The 20,354-nt window shown below is 25.8% G+C and overlaps 9 protein-coding genes across 9 annotated transcripts; 4 read left to right on the top strand and 5 right to left on the bottom strand. All coding sequences in view use genetic code 12, as the record gives it.

The window, feature by feature from the left end:
* Positions 1 to 35: 35 nt before the first annotated feature.
* YPS7 (putative aspartic endopeptidase) lies at positions 36 to 2,177 on the bottom strand (the record flags this gene model as incomplete). The annotated part of the gene is made up of 1 exon (XM_051760003.1): positions 36 to 2,177. One exon carries the CDS (start codon positions 2,175 to 2,177, stop codon positions 36 to 38), a length of 2,142 nt encoding a protein of 713 aa, XP_051612197.1.
* A 6,552-nt stretch (positions 2,178 to 8,729) lies between these two features.
* On the top strand, positions 8,730 to 9,932 carry KGF55_005035 (uncharacterized protein; the record flags this gene model as incomplete). The annotated part of the gene is made up of 1 exon (XM_051760004.1): positions 8,730 to 9,932. One exon carries the CDS (start codon positions 8,730 to 8,732, stop codon positions 9,930 to 9,932), a length of 1,203 nt encoding a protein of 400 aa, XP_051612198.1.
* A 1,697-nt stretch (positions 9,933 to 11,629) lies between these two features.
* On the bottom strand, positions 11,630 to 13,354 carry KGF55_005036 (uncharacterized protein; the record flags this gene model as incomplete). The annotated part of the gene is made up of 1 exon (XM_051760005.1): positions 11,630 to 13,354. The coding sequence occupies one exon, from the start codon at positions 13,352 to 13,354 to the stop codon at positions 11,630 to 11,632; it is 1,725 nt and encodes a 574-aa protein (XP_051612199.1).
* Positions 13,355 to 13,871: 517 nt separating this feature from the next.
* On the bottom strand, positions 13,872 to 14,231 carry KGF55_005037 (uncharacterized protein; the record flags this gene model as incomplete). Its single annotated transcript, XM_051760007.1, has 1 exon — positions 13,872 to 14,231. The coding sequence occupies one exon, from the start codon at positions 14,229 to 14,231 to the stop codon at positions 13,872 to 13,874; it is 360 nt and encodes a 119-aa protein (XP_051612200.1).
* Positions 14,232 to 14,646: 415 nt separating this feature from the next.
* Positions 14,647 to 15,582, top strand: KGF55_005038 (uncharacterized protein; the record flags this gene model as incomplete). The annotated part of the gene is made up of 1 exon (XM_051760008.1): positions 14,647 to 15,582. The coding sequence occupies one exon, from the start codon at positions 14,647 to 14,649 to the stop codon at positions 15,580 to 15,582; it is 936 nt and encodes a 311-aa protein (XP_051612201.1).
* A 340-nt stretch (positions 15,583 to 15,922) lies between these two features.
* On the top strand, positions 15,923 to 17,098 carry KGF55_005039 (uncharacterized protein; the record flags this gene model as incomplete). The annotated part of the gene is made up of 1 exon (XM_051760009.1): positions 15,923 to 17,098. The coding sequence occupies one exon, from the start codon at positions 15,923 to 15,925 to the stop codon at positions 17,096 to 17,098; it is 1,176 nt and encodes a 391-aa protein (XP_051612202.1).
* Positions 17,099 to 17,598: 500 nt separating this feature from the next.
* Positions 17,599 to 18,528, top strand: KGF55_005040 (flavin-linked sulfhydryl oxidase; the record flags this gene model as incomplete). The annotated part of the gene is made up of 1 exon (XM_051760010.1): positions 17,599 to 18,528. The coding sequence occupies one exon, from the start codon at positions 17,599 to 17,601 to the stop codon at positions 18,526 to 18,528; it is 930 nt and encodes a 309-aa protein (XP_051612203.1).
* A 131-nt stretch (positions 18,529 to 18,659) lies between these two features.
* Positions 18,660 to 19,002, bottom strand: STE18 (Ste18p; the record flags this gene model as incomplete). The annotated part of the gene is made up of 2 exons (XM_051760011.1): positions 18,660 to 18,822; positions 18,884 to 19,002. 2 exons carry the CDS (start codon positions 19,000 to 19,002, stop codon positions 18,660 to 18,662), a joined length of 282 nt encoding a protein of 93 aa, XP_051612204.1.
* Positions 19,003 to 19,475: 473 nt separating this feature from the next.
* On the bottom strand, positions 19,476 to 20,159 carry KGF55_005042 (uncharacterized protein; the record flags this gene model as incomplete). Its single annotated transcript, XM_051760012.1, has 1 exon — positions 19,476 to 20,159. One exon carries the CDS (start codon positions 20,157 to 20,159, stop codon positions 19,476 to 19,478), a length of 684 nt encoding a protein of 227 aa, XP_051612205.1.
* Positions 20,160 to 20,354: the final 195 nt, after the last annotated feature.

The following is a 20,354-nucleotide window of genomic DNA, read 5'->3' on the forward strand; positions in this document are numbered from 1 at the left end:
ACTCTATTTTCATTATTACTTTTCTATATTCATATTTATAATAAAATTAAACTAATCATTAATATTCCAAAACAAAATAAATATCGAAATAATACATTAACAATCTTATCTCCTCTGGTATTACCAAAATTCAACAGATAACCACTCCCTGAAGAAGTAGAAGATCCAACATTATTTGAAACTAACCCATTACTTGCAGTAATTGAACCATTACCATTATTTGTAATCATTTGATTACCACTTAAATATATTGACCCACTTCTTATTATAGCACCACTTAATCTTGCTGGTATATCTAATATAACTGAATTTGAACCATCTGATGGTTTGGAAATTGTTGAATAAGATAATGTTGCATTTTGACCATAATCATATGTCATTGGTGTTGCAAATGGTATTATTCCTGATTCAATATATCCTATTGAGGAGGAGTTAGTAGTTGAATTTGTAGAATTAGTTGAATTTGGATTGTAAATTGAAAGATTCCCCAACTCATCAGTACTATTTAAAATCTTTAATTTTTCATTAGCATATTCATTTAAATATTCTTCTTCATCAATTTCTAAATATTTATTACTTTCAGCAATTCCAATTTTTTTAAAATCATTATCAACAACAAGATAAATGTGTTTTAAAAATGGTAATCCCAAAGAATTAAACCCAGAATCATCAGTTGGTAAAACAGTTAAATAACAAGCTTTTGAGCCATCTTCAAAATGTAATAAATTTCCTTGATATATTGCATCAACTAATAAATCTCTAAATGGAATTTTTATTAACAAGTGAGAACTTATTTGAAAATCTAATGTTGAATTATTTCCATTTGTTAATAAATCACAATTAACTAACCATCTTGAAGCTTCTGATGAATAATAAGCATTTGTTTGAATTGCTAAATTTACAATAATTTCAATTGGTAAATAACTATAAATAATTCTTGAATCTAATAATACTGGTAATGATCCAGTTATAGATTTTATTGATAATGATTGTCCTGTATCAATTCTTTCAACTTTTATATCATCTATATTTATAATTGGTAATATTAATTCACTTAAATCTTGATTTATATTTTGATATGATGAATTATATCTAACCCCCTGGTGTGGTATCATATCAAAACTATATAAATTTCCAATATAATATTTTTTATTAACTATACCTGGAATTAATTGAGCTATGGAATCATTATTATTAGTTATGTTATTAAACCATAATGAATAACTTTGACTCTTGATAATTCCTTGATCAACTAATTTTTGTAAAAAACTGGACCCTTTTGAATTACCAGCTAATCCTAATCCTCCAACATACATATTTGTATCATTTACATTTAAAAATGTAAAATCATTAATTTCATAATTATATCCATTAGTTAAATTAAAATTAAAATCATCAGTTACAAATTCACCCATTGCTTTAATTTGATTCATATATGGAATTAAATAAGGTTCATTATTTTCAACTGAAACATCTGAAGAAGGTTCAACAATGTCTTCTGTTTTACTTTGATACATTCCTCTTTTAGCACAATTTTCAGTTAAAAAACTTGCGGTTGTAATTGATGCAGGTATAGAAGAATAAGTCAGATATTCACTTGCATAACTATTTAATTTTGAATATAATTCTGAACATGGTTCAAAATTTTTATAATTCATTACCCATATATTTGGTTGAATTAAATCTAATCTTAATCCAATATTTTGTGAAATATCTTCATCATTTGTATCATTATTTTGCAGATTTTTACCAAATTGAAATTTTCCATTATAATAAGAATCATCAGATCCAATTGTAAATATCATTTTAAAGATTTCTTTATCTTGTGAATTTTCACTAGACAAAGATGAAGGTATATTTGTTGAAATTGTATTTGATGATATTGTCCCATCATTTCCATTGTTGTTTGTTGTTGTTGGTCTTGTTAATGTTAATCTTTGTATTCCATTATCAGTTGATGATGTTTCTGTCTTTGTAGTTGATGTAGAAGGCTTTGAAGTAGGAGATATAAGTATTGAATTTGTTGGAATATTTGGATCATTTTCTAATGCATTTGTGAAATTGAGGTTTGTTATAAAAAGTAGAAATAGTAGGATAGATAGTACTGAATTATGTTTGGTGGGTGTTGTTATCATCAGTATACACTTGGAACTTTGATGTAGTATACTTTGCATCATGTTTTATAGAATCTTCTCCGATTAAAACACTTTGGTTTGAATGTTGTTTTTAATTCAACTTATTTGTAAGTTTATGACGAGTATAATGTATTTGTTTGTTCTACTTCCTATTTTTATCAATGTTTAGTATGTTGAGTGAGTGAGGTTTATATCATTTACTCAGATGTTAAAGCTGTTTTGAAAATGGGTTGTTTGATATATATTTGGTCCATACGATTGTAAGTTGAATTTGTTTTAGAATAAATTTTTTTTTTTTTTTTTTAAGTATGATTACATATAAATTTAATGTATACAGAAAATATTGAAGTATTCTATAAATAAACAACAGATAATATAGTCTGATATAATGAGCTAATATAAAAAGATACAATTATAATAATACTAAAACTATTTACTTGGTATAAACATTGTAATTAAACAAGGCTTTGTTAGTTCTAAATTATTATAATAAACTCTTTATAATAATAATCTTAATATTTTAACCGAAGAGAAAAATTCTACGAAGAAAATGATGTAAGAGATATATGAGATTGACGTTGAGCTAAAACATCAGATAACAAATACAATGCTTCTTCTAGTCTGTAGAACTTTTTATATTATGTTTTACTACTATTTTCCTTCATATACCAGATATTGATGAGTTTAGACTATAAGAAACTTGTCTTAACTCATTAATTTAAGTATTATATCTCCTGAAACATTGTCTATAAAAAGCTATTACGTCATTATAAAATTCCATAATACAAAATAAAAAATCTTATAACAAATAACTCTATATCAGAGCATATAAGTCTTGGAAATTAATTGACTATATCGTCTATTTATCTTGAGCCTAAAAAAGTGCTTACCACGGTTGGACATCATTATCGATACTCAAGATTATGGGCTAAAATATTCACATACTCACACAAATGCTAAAGAAAAAAATGACGTTTCTTTCGAACTGAATTTTATATATTACCATTTCAATGCAACAAATTGTTTTCTCAATATATAAACAAATCAAGAAAAAATTTTATTAATAAATTTGAAAAGAATCATTCAAAAATTTGTTAAGACCACAACTTTTATATATTGTAGCTGAAACGAATTTATTATGTATATAGAAACCAAGATAAAACTATATAGTTTCTGAAACCCCTCCATCAACCAATAATCAATGTCATAAAACTATTATATACTTCTAATAATTATCTATACTATTACGAATTTCTCGAGTTAATTAATCAAAATTTTCTCATTTGGTAATGACTGTAAAGATTGATAATATATGATACATTTTTTTACGCGTTGTTGATAATTGCGTTTTTTTTTCTGTATACTATTATTAGCAGCTCGTAAATTTACGGAAATGTATATTTACTTAAATTTAACGAACAAAGATACAAGATTTGGTCTTGCATCTAATAAACGTCAGTCCAAACTATGTAAATTTAAAATAGGTACATATTGTTTCAAATTACTCTAATACTACGTAGAATAACGTCTAATTTCAAAAATGGTGATTTGTAATAACTTCAATCTTCAGTTAATGATGGCCGCTTATCTAAATATATACAATTTGAACAGAAATAAGAGAATTTTTATGCACAATGATTCCAGAATCTATTCATGAATATCAATGGACTTACAGATACTACCTTTTTTTTTAAAGTACCATATCAAAGTTAATTTTATTTTACATTGGCTACTGATGTGAACCAGTATCAAAATTCTTACAAAAGGAAAAATGAAACACAGGACTAAAGCTTGCAACTAAAGAACAAAAATACTGAATTGAACCAGCCTATCAATCTTTAATTTGCTTCTTGAAACTCAAAATAATTGGTAATTTTATTAGGCTTCGGAGATATATCAAATAAGTGTAGGGGGAGCATTGTTGAATTGAATGTATTTTGTCCAAGATATTGTTTCTTAGAAGTGAGAAGTTCTAAAATTTTAGAAAGCACCAATGACATTATTGATTGACTAATTTTTATCGAATTACAAATGACGGAATTGATCCATTTGAAGTTTTCTCAATTCAAATTATTTTTTATTCAGTTTTACTGACTTGATTGGGAAAAATAAAATGTTCTATTGAAATCGTGCTTGTATAGATCTAGTAATATCTTTAATTTCTGTAAATTTATAAATTTCTTTTAAAAAAGTTGGAAAACCTCGCAAATACTAAAAGAAAGAAAGATTTGAAACTATTTATAGTCTCTAATCTATAACAATTTAATTCTTTAATTTGAGACTAGATCTGATCAAACCTCGTATCAATAACTATCATACGAGATCTAGAACAGATATTAGCAAAATAGGAATCGAATTTTATTTCCGTTCTAAAAATAGAACTATGAATGGTTTTTTTAAAACAATCATTTCAGATCTGTAATAAAACAATTGAAAAGTTTACGAACATCGATGTGGAAAAAACGGTTTATCCGTGTTTCCAAATTGTAACAAAGAAAAGGCTGAATTATAGTGATTGCTTCTACAAATTAGGTTCAATAAATTTTAGTATTACTAGTATCAGATATTTTTTATTACCGTAATTCTATTAAAGCACCTGAAATTAACTGCTTATATAACTAGATTTCCAAAAATTATCTCAACCTTGGTGATGTCAGAATAAAAATAATGCCGAAAATTTTTCAAAAAACTTTTGATTTGATTGCTATTGTTATTTAATAGCATGCTCGTAAAATATTTCGTAAAATAAAGTTAACCGAATTGCAGAACTGCTTAAATTTTGGTTAATCAATTAATCAGCAAATACTCATTCGATGATGAGGTAAATGGAATTGAATCTAAGTAGGTAAAAAAGCAAAGGTTACGAGTTTATGTTTCAAACTAATGTAATACGTCAACGCAAGCCCAAAAACATTGATTTACTTACTAAAATATTATTAAGCCCTTTTTAACGGCTTATTAAATTTTCTGTATATGTGATGTCATACTTTTGTTTGAAGTCATTTTAAGTGAAAAGTATCTAGATTTAATTCCATTACTAAAGAATGAGTTTTAAATTCAGCACTATATTTATATGTAGTTATGAAAACATTGGTAAGAGAAATTCCTAGGCTAGTAGAAAACAAATAATTGGATAGAATTTTCAAAAATTCGATGATAAAGCAATTGAATTATGTAAATTAAATTATTTTTCATAAACTAAATATTTGGTTATTTTCATCATTTAGTATTAATCTACATTTGAATAAGGCCAAAATCATAAAAGTGAATCTAGACTCATAAAATAAAAATAGACTTTTGATAAAATAAGATACGGATATTGTCTTGTCGCTTGTGGAAAGTAAGAATTCAAATTCATTAAACTTAATCATTATGCAAGTATAATTAATTCAAATAAAAAATTATCTCGCATATGTCCTCAAGATTTAACCAAGACATAGATCTACCTCTCAAATTTTAATTTTTTAATCGAAAAAGGTTTAAGAAAATTAAAGAATGAGCAACTAACTGATATTCAGCTCATCTTTTCTTTTAACTTATCACTGACTAATACTTTATGATAGCTTGATGAACCTTTAGCAATGACTAATACTTTATGATAGCTTGATGAACCTTTAGCAATTATCAATATTTATACAGAATTTTAAAGAAAAAAATAGGTAAAAATAATAAGATTTCGACAGAATAGTATGTATGAAGTTCAAGTCGTAATTAGGATAATCGTTCAACCAAAAAAAAAGTTCAACCCTCCTTTTTTAATTTTCTACTTTCAGTTTTATAAGAAATATCTATTGTAAATTTATGGGAAGTCCCAATTATGGTTATAATTTTCACACCCAAGGTGTATATTTGGACTTAGACTTGCTTCTTTGAATTTGATTGATATTTGCAAAGCAAAAGAAGGTAAATTACGAGGGTGGAATTATGTCAAGAAATAAAATAAATAGACTAAATTCGAAAACACAAAATCAAAGTAATATATCGATCTTAAATCTATAGTTCTTAAAATTGTTGGGATGAAAGTGGGTTATCAAGATGTTTGATAAACTGATTTTATTATTTTCAATGACATGATCTAGATTCGTTCTGTTGAAGAACGCTGAGCTTAAAAACTTGAAACTACAACCGCGATAAGAGAAGATAGTTAGAGAAGAAACAAAGAAAGAAAGGAAAAACAAGTTGCTTGAATTTCCTTCTATATTGTTCGAACAAATAGAAGTCTGGTTCTACGATAAGTTGCAATACATTTAGTTTGAATCCACGTAGAATTATCAAGATCGAGGTCTGAAACAACCAGAATTCAATTTAGAATATATTCCAAATTATCCATCTAATTCTAAAAAAAGGAAAAAACAATAAATCGAGTAAGAGACCAAAATGAATCGTACCAATTCGCAATCAATCAATCAATTAATGGAAATAATCTTTTTTTCCATAAGATATTGAAAGCAAAATTAAATTAAAAAAAAAAAGAGTTTCAAATGTGTGTATATAATTTTTATTTTCAAAAAGTAACGGATTTAAACACTTGAATAAAACCGATGAGCAATAAGACCGGAACTGAAATTTAATAAATCTATGGATACTTACCAATAAAATTATTTCTTTTCCTTTCTTTCTTCCTACGTTTTCAAATTAATTTTGAGACTACTACAATGATTTGAAGAATAATTCGAAACTTCTAGTGATAAAAAGTTAAATTTACTAGTTTATCGTAGTAGAATTCGGAGGTTAAAAAATGATATTTTCACAGATTTTTAAAAGTAGAGTAAGTTTAAATAAAAAGATTGAGACATAGAAATAAGAGGTGGCTAAAAACTGAGAGGTTTTATCATGAACTGATTTTAATCTTCAACGTTTTTTTTTTTGAAATAACCTTGGGATTAGTAGGCTTAAAAAACATTTCATTTCATTGTAATTGGCTTGAGTTGTTTCTCTAAAACTTTCTTGATTCTTGATTAATAATCCAATAATTTAAGTCTCTAGATTTGATACAATGTAGCATTGAAAGGTTCTTGTTCTCAAAAATAAAGGATATAAAAACTTTAATTTTGAAGGATAACGGATATTGTCAAGAAAATTAAGTACAACAAGTAAAGAAAATAGAAGAATATAAATTTTTATTCTTATTATCAAGAATTAATATACCAAGTAAAACTAATAATTAGTAATAAACTATAACATAGTTTAAACTTCATTTAAAAAACAAGGTCTTGGACTTTAAACTTATTATCTCTTGAGTTATTATTTATCAATTACAACCGTCCGTATATACATATGTGATCCGTTAGAGTCCTCCTGAGAAAACTAACTGGAATATATGGAAATAAATTGAAAAAAAGGTACATTTAAATGAATATAAATCAAACCCGTATGATAAATTGATAAAGCCATTCATTGGAAATAATTTATTATTCTATGTTAGGTCGGTTCAGTAGGTTTTACTTTGAATCGTATTTTAAAAAAATCATCTTATTCCGGATATTGAAAAGATTTCATTAAAACCGAATTTTTATTAATTTACATTGTTAATTTACTAAATCAGTATATATGTACATTGTTTTAAATGTAATATGTATTAAATTTCGAAATTTTCATTATAATAATAACTCGGGTCTACTATACTTCCTTAACCTTATTTATTCATGGAGAGAGAAATCATTTTTTCCCTCTTCTTTTTAGGTCTATTAGTCGTAGTCCGTACTATTCTTTGTTTAATTAATTTGTTCTATTTGTCTAATTTGTATTTGTAATACAAAAATTTGACTGACTCATGAACAAAAAACAAATATCCGTACTATCTATTATATTTAGTTTAGGAATCCATTCATTCATTATTTGTCTATACCCTAGGATAACTTATGACTAATTACAATTGATCCACATATCAACAACTCTTTCATTCAAATTAATAACTCAAATCTATTGTGAAGTAACTACAACTGAATTTGGATGAATCTAAAATCAAAAGGAAGTTATGGGTAAAATTAAAAGAAAAGTTATGACATCCGATTTGAGCACTGTTACTTTGGTAGTAGTTAGTGGTACTTATTGGTATAATTTCTTAAGTAATTTTATAATACCGAATTTAATCTAAAAGTTTTTCTTTCTTAATTTGCGATTCTAGAAAATTTTAATTTTTTTTTTATTTTTTATTTTATTTTTTATTTTTTTTATTTTTTTATTTTTCTTCGGTTATAATTTTATTATGTAGTCTATGTTCATTATGTCATTGACTAACTACTTATAAACTTTATATATAAATAATACAAGATTATCAAATTATCAAATTTATCAAAAATTAATTTACAACCAAATATTAAACCAAATATAAAACCAAATATAAAACCATTCAATCTTAACTTAAAGCAAAAGCTAAGTAAAATAACAAGAAGAATACAAGGAGTTGACATTCCTTTCCCAAAATTATACATTATCTTACATATTCAAAAAATAAATCCGAAAACGCGTTTAAGAGTATTAACTCCTTTTTTTACAACCAACCAATATAAGTTGATATATAGCCTTTCAACAACGATACTACCTTCATATCTATTCCTTTACCTCACTTTCATAAATTAAGCAGTTTAAAAAATGTCATCAACAACTTCACAAAAAATGTCATTTGCTCAAACTTATATATTAGCATCAAAAGTAAGAACAAAATTAACAAAAGAAGCATCATCACCAAAATCTCAATTAAGAAATTTAGTTGTTCAAGCTAATATGTTAGATAATTTAATGGATTATATAAGTGAAGAAACTGAAAAAAGAAATAGTCACAACCACCAAAATCAAAAGCAAAAACAAATAAAATTTAATGTACCTTTAAAACCAAGAAGAAATTCATCAAATTTATCAAATTCTTCTTTAAACAATACTTCAATTACAGAATATGAAATAGATTCAGATTCAGATTCAGATTCTGACTATTCAGATTCTGAAGATTCAGAAGAAGATGATGATGAAAACGATATGGATTTAAAATTTAATGATGAAATTAATGAAATTCATTTAAATGATGCTATATTTGATAATAATACCACCAACAACCAAAGAAATCAAAGTTTTATAAATTTACCACATGTTACAACTGAAGAAGTTATAAATTCAGATTCAGATGAAGAATCCGATGAAGAAGAACAACAAATTAAATCAAATTCTTCTTCAGTATATTCATCATCAGATTCATCAGTAGATTCAATAAATGATGAATCTGAAAATTCATCAGATTCAGATTCAGATTCAGATGATTATTATATATATTCAGATTCAGAGGAAATTGAAGAAGATTCTGCAAAAGTTATACCAAGATCAATGAATTTAAAACCAATATATAAACAATTACCATCATTAAATTTATCATCAATAGAAGAAGAAAATGAAGAAGAAGTTGTTGCAAATGATGAACAAGATGAAGATTTAACAGATATAGAAATTTCAGAAAATGAAGAAGAAGAAGATGATGAAATAAAAACAATAATATCATCAAATACTTCCTCAAACACTTCCTCACGAAATCAACATCAACAAGAAGATAATTTTGAATTTGAAATGCCAGAATTATCAAAAACAAATTCAATAAGTGATGATGATGAAAATGATTATTTAAATTTAGAATTTTTTAATAATAATCATTTAATAATGCCATTAAATTCAAATTATAATCAAATTAATCAATCAAAAAATCATAACCAACAACTACATCAACAACATAATGAGAATACAAATAAATTTAATCAACCTACTTTAAGTTTATTTAAACATGAAAATTTAACATTAGATCAATTAATCTAATTTTGATGACAACTACATTACTACATTTTAACGAAACTATTTTATGAACTTAACTTGTTTACTGTGTTTTAACGGGTTTTTCAACTATTCAAACGGTGTGCTTATAAACTTTTTAACTTAACGAACTACTTTTACTACTTATGATTATTTATGATTGCTTCAATTCATTATATATATTTTATAGATTACATACTTTTTTTTAATTCAAGATATCCATTTTATTAACCACATAACTTTTACCTTATTCTATTGTGGTTTTCTAGTTTAAAGCAAATTTAATGTGGTTTTCGCAACTTGGACCGTTTTAAAGCAACTTGATTGATTTAGAACAATAAAATTTTTTTTTTGGTCTAGTTACATCACCTTTTTTACTTTACTTTACTTTTTATTTTTATTTAGACAATCGGAAAATTGATTTATTTTTATTAAAGTTGCGTTTTATCTAATATTGAATGTAAAATTGCTTAAAAATTAAAATTTTTTTTTTGGTGCAAATTTGATTTTGATATATTTTTTTATTCTCTTGTTTCTCGGATATAAATTTAATCCGATGTTTCTTACTGTCAAAATTCTTAAAGCTTTTATGTCCGTACTTACATATCTGTCAAGTACCTCATCAGTTTGCTTCATAGCTTAGACTACACTGAAGATCATTTTGCTTTCTCAAATTAGTTGAAGTTAAACCAAGTGGATCCAAATATTAAGATAATTATCATGTCATTCGAACGGAGTTAAGGTAAAAATCATGACTTACCTTTTGTTCATTAAGTATATTAGAAAGTTTAAATTAATAAAGCCCTTTATTTGACATTTATGTGGGTCAATATAATAAAATTATAAAGAGTAAGAGTAAAAATTTATAGAGGAAAATTTTTGTATATATTAGTTGATGCAGTCAGTCATTAGCCTAACTTCATCATTTCAAGTTTTATTCACTATTGTATAACTCCGATTAGACTATCCATATGTATTTTGTTTCAAATTATAATTCCATTGACCAATTAATAAAGAGAAACATAATTTGATAAATTTGACTAGCCTATCTATTTTCATACAAGTTTCATTATCAAAACCTCTTCATGAATCTACAATCGCCGATTTATTAATAAATTCACTCACAACTCCCTAAATAATTAACCTCATCATCCATCATCACCACACAAGAAAATTGAATTTAAGAAGTTGTAAATACGAGAGATATCATAAAATTTCTTGGCAACGAATTTAGTAAAAAAAGTACGCAAAATTAAACTTTTTACGCAAGATCGGTTCCAAAAATATATATCTTTAATCTTCATGATCATACGAGTTAAGAACTCTTGTCTTTCGATCTTCTTTGGGTAAAATATTATATATTGTTTCACATCATTCATTTTTATTTCTTTTTACAATTACCCCAGATTTTTTCGAAACAATTAATTATATAAATTATTTGCATAAATATATATATATTTTTTTATTGCCGACGTAGACGTGTTTTTCAAATCTTGAGGGGATCTAAAATTTAGAATAATACATTTTAGATTCTTTTGAGATTTAGTTCCAAATTGAGTTAAATCATCTTAAAGATTACAAAATCGGTAAGTCGGTTAGCGTTTTAAGAGATAATATCAAGAGGACGAAAATTAATTCATAATGTAACATAATCAACAAACTAATAAGTACTACTGTTTTACTTTTCAAACACTACTTCTAGATTACTCCTTAATTGGACAGTTATCCTTTTCCCCATTTGGATTAAAAATATCACCAATTTCATTTTGAATAATTTTCCCAATTTCAATTAATTTTTCATCAGTATTTCTTAACCCAATAACACTAAGATTAACAGGAGCTTTTTCAAAACTCTTGGGGGAATCATAACATTTAAAATGAAATTCATCCATTTCATTTAATGGTTTATAATTTTTTTTAGGTAAATCTAAATTTTGATCAACTATTGTTATTGGTACAACTAAAACAGGATAATCTAATAAATTATAAGTACATGTATAATTCCAATATTGACCTTGACCATGTTTTGGAGCAACATTTGGGTATATTGGTGCAATTACTGCATCTAATATATGATTGCTTGAATCTTTATAACTTATCCAATGTTTAAGGTATTCTTTTCTAAATTTTTCTTTTTCTAAATTCCAATACCATTGATCATGCATTGATAATTCTGTTGCTCCTTCTATAGCCCATTTCGTTTGTTCTAAAATTGGTTCTCCTGTATCTTTTACAGTTGAATGAAAATCTTTTGCACCATCTTCAAAATATATTTTACTTAAAATTTCCATTACTTTTTCTTGTTTAAATGGGTGATACTCAACAACCTCTACATTTGGTAATTTTTTTAATTTATTTTCAATTATATCTAATGCTCTTAAAACTGGTGGACTTGGATTTACAATCCCATCACTTTTTAATATTCCAATTCTATATTTCTTTTGATTTTGTTCTGATTCTTTCCATGGTATTGATGTTAAACTTGGATCAATTAATTCGGGTTTTGAATCAATAATAGTCTTCATTACTAAATCAACCATTCCTAGAGACCTCGAAATAGGACCAGTAACAGATAATATAGTAGTCAGTCCTAAATTACATGAAAAATAATCAGCAGTTGGAATTCTACCTAAAGTTGTTCTTAATCCATAAATTCCATTAAAACCTGCTGGAGTTCTTATACTACCACCAATATCACTACCTAATCCAAAAGTTGAAGCATATAAACCATTTAATGCACCTTCACCACCTGATGATCCACCACTTGTTAATTCACTATTAAAAGGATTCACTGTTCTACCATGTTGTAAAGAAACACATTCTAACATCATTAATGATTGAGGATTAGTTGTTCTAACAAATGGATAAGCACCTCCTTGATTCATTAAAATATTTATAATATCTGCATTGTAATCAACTATTCTATCTAAATAACATAATGATCCATGTGTAACGGCTCTATTTTTGAAGGGGATCATTTCTTTTATTGAAAAAGGTAATCCATACATTGGTAAATCCTTTTTGGAATCATATTGTTTATCTAAATTTTCTGCAAATTCAAGGGCTTCCTTTGGTAAAAATTCAACAATACAATTAACTAATTTTGATGCAATTATAGCTGCAGTAAAATAAGCTTTTAATACTTCAACACATGTAATCTTTCGAGTTTTCAAATCTTTTAATAATTCAATTGGATCTTTTTCAGTTATTGCAAGAACCAGTGATGGTACAGTTTTTAAATATAATTCAAATGGAAATTTTGTTGGATTTCCAAATTCTTCTGTTGTTTTACCAATTGCTGATGGTAATGATTCATATTTTTTTGTTAATTCTTCATCAAATTTAACAATTTTTAAAGTTTCTGATAATGAATCTTGATATATTTTTTGAGCTTTTTTAGCTAAGTCTTTATAATTTTCTTTCAACATTGACAAGTTCTTTGATTAAATTGAAATTGAATAGGGCACTGATTGAAAATTTAATTATTTATCAATTGATCAGATAGGATCCAACAAGGATTAAATACTGATTAATAATCATATTTAGACGTTGAGATTATACATAAAGACTATTATCGTATAATTTACCAAATTAGGTAGGGAGCGTCCTTGAAAAATTTCAAGATTTTTTTTTATCTTATCTTTAACCCTTATCGCATTTCTTGATTAGACTCTGTTTGAAGAATTTTAGTTTGATTTTGATTGGGTTGGGGAATTTGGAATTTTCTTAGACTCAATTAAATTCTAGTCAAAGCGGAAATCAACTTCCATATCTGTTGATGTCAACTAGTTCTTGAAGTGGAGACTTTTGATAAAAGTGACCAAAAAGATCCGATCGATGATTTTTTCGTATCTTCAAACTATGTCCTTTTGATATCTCGGGCCTAAAATAATTTGGATTGATTATGTACAACTATATACTTTTCAAACATGTCTAATCACAAATCTATAATATAAAGTATAAATCATAATGTAAAGAACATTTAGAATTAAATATACTCTTACAATAAGGACATTTTGAATTACAATTAATATAATTTTCAATAGTCATAGTATTAAAACAGTTACCACAGATTATAACCTCCTCCGTCTTATCCTTAATATCGTATTTTTCAATTGAATGATTATTTAATTCTTCATGACATTTAAAACATGGATAATATAATTTAGGACAACATTTGAATTTTATAGCTATTAAATCTACTGGAGTATGATAATGAATACATCTTGTTTGATTATCTACTAATTGACCTTTAATTGTGATTTGATCATTTACTTTTTGAGTAGTGTTTATGACTTTAGTCATTCAATTGAAGTTGTTTTGAAGATGTGGTATACTGTCTGATTATCATTTTAAAACAAACGATGTCATTTTTCAAAACTTGAATTCCGAGATTTTGCGACAAACAATTTTTGCGTCATTAATTTTAAAACCAAGCCACTTTAAAGTTTGGTTAGTTTTGTGCAACATCTGATATTTTTATCTCTATGGAATTAATCTGATTTATATTTCTTCCTAACCAATTAATTATTCATTAATCAACCAAAGTCTTTATACATAAAACTCATTAAATCATCAAATTCAACTTATAAGTGAATCAATCTCCATATTTGATATTCCAAGAAAGACAAATCACCTTTGTTTTTTCTGTTTGTGCATTCATTAAACTTAAATTTTTAAGCCAATTCCGTATAAGTAATCATAAATTTCATCCAAAAATATGTCAATTTCCAGATCATCTTCCATATCACAATCAAATTTAAATGCTCCAAAGACATCATTAATTATATCCAATTTGCATAAAGATGATTTTATAAAAATCTCAAACAATGAAGAACCAAAATTAATAACTAAATCATTATCATTAGTTGATCAAATTAAATTAAGTGTATTAAATAGTAGTGATGATATAATTCAATATATAACTCATTGGTCAAATTTACCTTTTTTATATCGTATAATAATTATATTCAAAAATGAAACAAAAGCTAAAGAAATATTGACATTTCTTAAACAAGAATTATCAAATTTTCCATATATAAAATTATCATTACAAGAAAATTTATTACTGAGATCAAAATCTCAAGATTATCTTGTTGATTCAAATTCTTCAAATTCAAATTTAAATGTTACATTATCATTAGATAATTTTAGAAATTTTCATAATGATCCAAAAAATGAATTTAAAAATTTTGAATATATTGAACCAGAACCTGCTCAATTTAATGTATTATCAGATTTATCAAAATTAGGTATAAATGTAAGAGATTTTAATAGTGATGAACAAATTAATGAATTAAAAGAAGATGAAAAAGAAGATCAAGAAAGAATGATTCAAAATAGAAAAAATTCAATATCAAGAAGTAATTCATTATCAAGAAATAATTCATTTTCTCCAACTAGGCAACCTCCGGTAAGTCGACAACAATCACCAGCTGCTCCTTCATCTCCGAATAGTTTTAATTCATCAAATACAAATACTACTACAACTGGTGTTGAAAGACGTAGATCTACAAAGACTTTATTTAAACCTGAATTAAAATTAAAAACAAGTGGAAATGATATACCTCAACCACCAACACCTATTTCTAAGTTTTCACCACAAAAGGAAGATTATCCTTCTTCACCTACTATAACTTTAGATGAAACTTTTTAAAGACAGACAAATCAAGAGACATTGAATCAAGAAAAGGATATTTTTCAGAAACATATTCGGATACACAAGTTCATTGATTCTATAGGTCAAGTAGTCGCGCAGACAAACTATTTATCATAGCATTAAACAAACTTCTACTTAATAGCTAAATTTTGATTACTCTCTTACTGATTGTTGACGATTGTCTTCGTATGAAGAAGTTTACTCTTAATAATTAGCCTATGGTCGTGGGCATTTACCAAAATTATTGGTGAGATTAATTTCAATTTTCAAAATCTCAATCAAGTTAAGTTTATTGCTCTAACTACACAACGAGACACTTTAACTCAATTACAATAGGATGAAGTTCAACCAACTTTTAAGTTGGTCATTGCTATCAACATTGGTAGTTTCACAATCATCATCATCCACACCATCAGATGAAGAAGTTACCGTATATCACGTATCAAATCAATCACTTAATAATAATAAAGAATATTTTCCATCCATAAGTATAAAAGATTCACAAATATATTTCGATAATTTAGTAGGAAAAGATTTATCACATGTTGAATTATCATCATCTTTAATCGATTTAATAAATGAGCAAATTGATGACTTTATTTCCCAAGGAAAATCAAATTTATTTATAAATTTAAAAGGAAATGTTAAATTAAATGAAAGGTATTCAAATCCAATTTTTAAAACTTCAAAATCTATATCTAAATATTTTAAAAATTTTGAATTTGGCAAATCTCAAAAGTTATCAAACGAAATTATATCTTATGGAGAAGAAAGCAGTGAAGATTTACAATCACATTTCGAGTATTTTAAAGAGAAAACTTCAAATATTTGGCAAAATTTTAAATCAAATAGTCAAAAAATAATTAAATCATATAATCCTACAAATGATCAATTATATATTAATGAAATTTCTTCCTTAAATCATTTAAATGAATTTTATGATAATTTATCATCAGATTCCAAATCAAATACTTTTATTTTAAATTTTTATTCATTATTATCAATTGCAAATAAAATTGGTACTGATTCAGAAACCTACAAGCATCAATTAAAATCATTTGAAAATTTAATTATAAAAATGTCTAAGAATTTTAACATTTATATTATATCTTATCCATATGTTCAACAAGATATATCTCATTTACAAAAAAGATCATCAATTGAATCAACTTTTAAAACAAATCAATTAAAATATGGAACAAAACAAGCTTGTGAAGTAGGTACAAATAATTGTAATTCACATGGTGAATGTACTCAACTCAAAAATAAAGAAGAATGGAGTTGTTTATGTTCTTCAAGTTTTAATAAAACTACTTCAAAAACTACAAATTGGGTTGGATCAGATTGTAATAAAAAAGATGTTTCTGTACCTGCTAATTTATTTTTATGGACTACTATTGCCTTAGTGTTATTAATTGCTGGTGGTATTAATCTTTTAGCTAGTGTCGGAACTGATCCATTACCTGGTGTTTTAGATGCTGCTACTTTATCACCAAGTAAAAAGAACATTTAATTGATAAGTAAGATGTTTATAGAGTTTTTTAAAAATTCAAATCTATAATGATATTTTGAAAAATACGGTTCACTTGTATCTCTGATGTCGAACGGAATGATTGTGGGTAAAGCAATGAGAACAATTACTCAAAAACACGGATCAGAGTTAACCTTATCTATGTTGCAATTTTTCAATACTTTACTAGGGATGAAATATGGAGAAAAATAAAAATCGTAAATCTATCAAGATCAATTTCTAAACAAGGAGCTTAATCATTGCAACCAAATCATTTTACATACATCCTCAGATACAAATTCATATTTTCAATACAACTACACATCTTCAATACTTTTGTAAATCTTTTGTCCTTAAATATCCGGATCTACTCCGATTCAAATCTTACACACACAAATTGTCAGATCTCAACCAAATACGGAATGAATAAGAAATTAAAAATAAATCGTAAACCAATTTTCACAACAATTTCATTAATAATAATAATATGTATAATATATTTTATGTCAACAAATTCTTCAAAATTTGAAAATTCTTTAGGTTCTTCAAGATCTCCAATAAATTTGAATTCAAATACTCTACAATCAAATTTAGATAATTTAATAAATTCAAATAAATTCAAACAAGAACAACAAGAATTACATGAACAACAGGAGAAACAACAAGCTCATGAAGCTGAAGAAATAGAATCACAATATACAAAATCTTCAAATAATCAAAATTCTGAAAATAAAGATGCTTCAAAAGCCGATGCGTTTGTTGAAACTCCATTCATGCCCAAAATGGCAAATGAAACTTTAAAAGCAGAATTAGGTAGATCATCATGGAAATTATTTCATACAATATTAGCAAGGTATCCAGAAAATCCAACAATAAAAGAACGTACAACATTAGGAGAATTTATAAATTTATTTTCAAAAGTTTATCCATGTGGAGATTGTGCAAGACATTTCCAAACTTTACTTTCAAAATATCCTCCTCAAACTAAAAATAGAAAAATTGCTGCTATATGGGGTTGTGATATTCATAATAAAGTTAATTTAAGATTAAATAAACCTGAATATGATTGTACTACTATTTTAGAAGATTATGATTGTGGTTGTGGATTAGATGAATTAGAATCTGATGATACTTTAAGTAAAGGTTCAAGTATTGATTCGTCAAGGAAATCAAAAATTAACGAAGATTCTGACAATGGTTCATTGAAAGATTTAAAAAATATAAAATCGGCATCTACTAAAGATGAAGCAGATGATTTTTTGAAAGATCTTCAAAAACATAAAGGTAATGGTCCTTTTTTATCCAACTTAGAAGAAAATTCACCTAATTCAGAAAGTAATAAAAATTCAGACTTGACACAAATTATTAAAGAAAATGATGATCACTTAAAGAATTTAAAAATTGAAAAAGAAGATTTACAGAGAGGTGGATAGTTAATGAGATTAATGAAATATTTTATAGTTATATAGCGTTGAAATTTAAAGTCAAATTAAACATTTATTGTTAATTTAGTATGCAATTTATTACACCGACTACTTACTCCGTTTAGAATTTTTTTTCATTTCTACATTATAGTACAACATCCACCACCACTACCAGCCCTCTTGTTCGTATTTCCATGTAATGCTTTATAATTTTGATAATTTAAAAATTTATTTTGATCATTTGGTAATTTCCAATTATAAGGTATTAAATAATCAGGAGTTTCTTCAACATATTTTATTATTCTAGAACGTGTTAGTAAAATGTGATGAACAATTTGAAGAATGTTCTCTAGTAGTTACATACAAAGCAGAAGATTTAGATACTGGGATTCTTTCTCTTTTTAAAGTTTGAGTTAATCTATTATTTAATTCTTTTATCCTTTTTAATTTTATTACTTGTATTTGATTCTCTATTTCACTCATTTCTGAGGGGTTTTGATTGTTTTTTTGACTGAAGTATAACTAGGATTTTGTCTATTTGTGCTATTGTATGGTTATATAGCCTTTTAACGAAAGTTTGTGACCTAAATGTCGATTATCTTGAGTTAGTTGTAGATAAATGAATGAAATTTTCGTTTAATTAATTTGAGTCGTGGAGAAATCTTATCTATGTAAGTATCAATTGATTTTGTGTTACATATATACCAATTTACTAAATATGGAGAAATACCAAGTAAATATTCAACATTTTAATAGAAGTTCATAGCTTACAACGAGCAATTTGGTATAACTTTTTACTCCTGATATGTGTTCACTCCATTATTAGAGGATGTAAGGGTCACTCAGAAGTACAAATATACTAAATCAGTAATAGAAATCAAGTCTCCTGCAAAATGCCACGTAAAAGTTGATGTGTCGATGCATATTGATTGGTCTTTCATTAAACTCTACCACTATTATACAAAAAACAACAACAATATACAAACAGCAATAACAACAGCCAAAATTAAAGTATCTCTTTTTTTCCTTGAATTAATTTTTGATATTAAAACATTTAAACCAGGTATTGATTGTAAATTATTCATTATATTTAAATTTGAATTTGATAAAAGATTTCTTTGATTAATTAATTCATCTCTTGTTTGATAAGCACCTTGTAATAATCTATTTGCTATTGAATTTAAATTGTCTGATCTTTGACTTTCTTCTAATATATATGAATCTTGATTTATTTCTTCATTTTCGGTAGGGTTATTTCTTCTCTTGTGATTTGAGATATCTGATTGAACTGAAAATAACAAATTATTTCTATCTCTTTCTTCTTTTATTATTTGATCAATTTTATTAAAAGTTTTTTCATTATCTTTTAAATTTTGTAAATGACGTTGAATTTGTTGAATTTTTGATGTAGATAATTCTTGAGTTGATGATTCACTTATTCTATTTAATTTTTGTAAAAGTGTTTCTCTTTTTATTAGTATATCTTTTATTTGTTGTTTTATTGTATTTTCTTCTGGTGAAGGTTCTAATGATTGTGATAATTGTGATGATATTTGTGAATATTTAGATAGTAGTGCTTCTGTTTGTGTTTCCAGGTTTAAAGCTTGGGACCTGATCTGTGAAAACGACGAAGATGACATTGAGTTGTATGTATGGTTGTTGAATGTTTCTGAAGTGATATGATTGAATTAATATGAAGGAGTTAATCAGGCTGATTTTATTCGTATTGTAAATTTTTCTAATTAAAAATGGAGGTTCCGATCACAACCAAATTAAAAGCTTAACTTCACCAGCCCACACATCATTAATTTGCATATTAGGCGATTCTAGCTACA

Source organism: Candida pseudojiufengensis, assembly GCF_024610245.1.
Source record: "Candida pseudojiufengensis strain CBS 10847 chromosome Unknown scaffold10, whole genome shotgun sequence".
NCBI lineage: Eukaryota > Fungi > Ascomycota > Pichiomycetes > Serinales > Debaryomycetaceae > Lodderomyces > Lodderomyces pseudojiufengensis.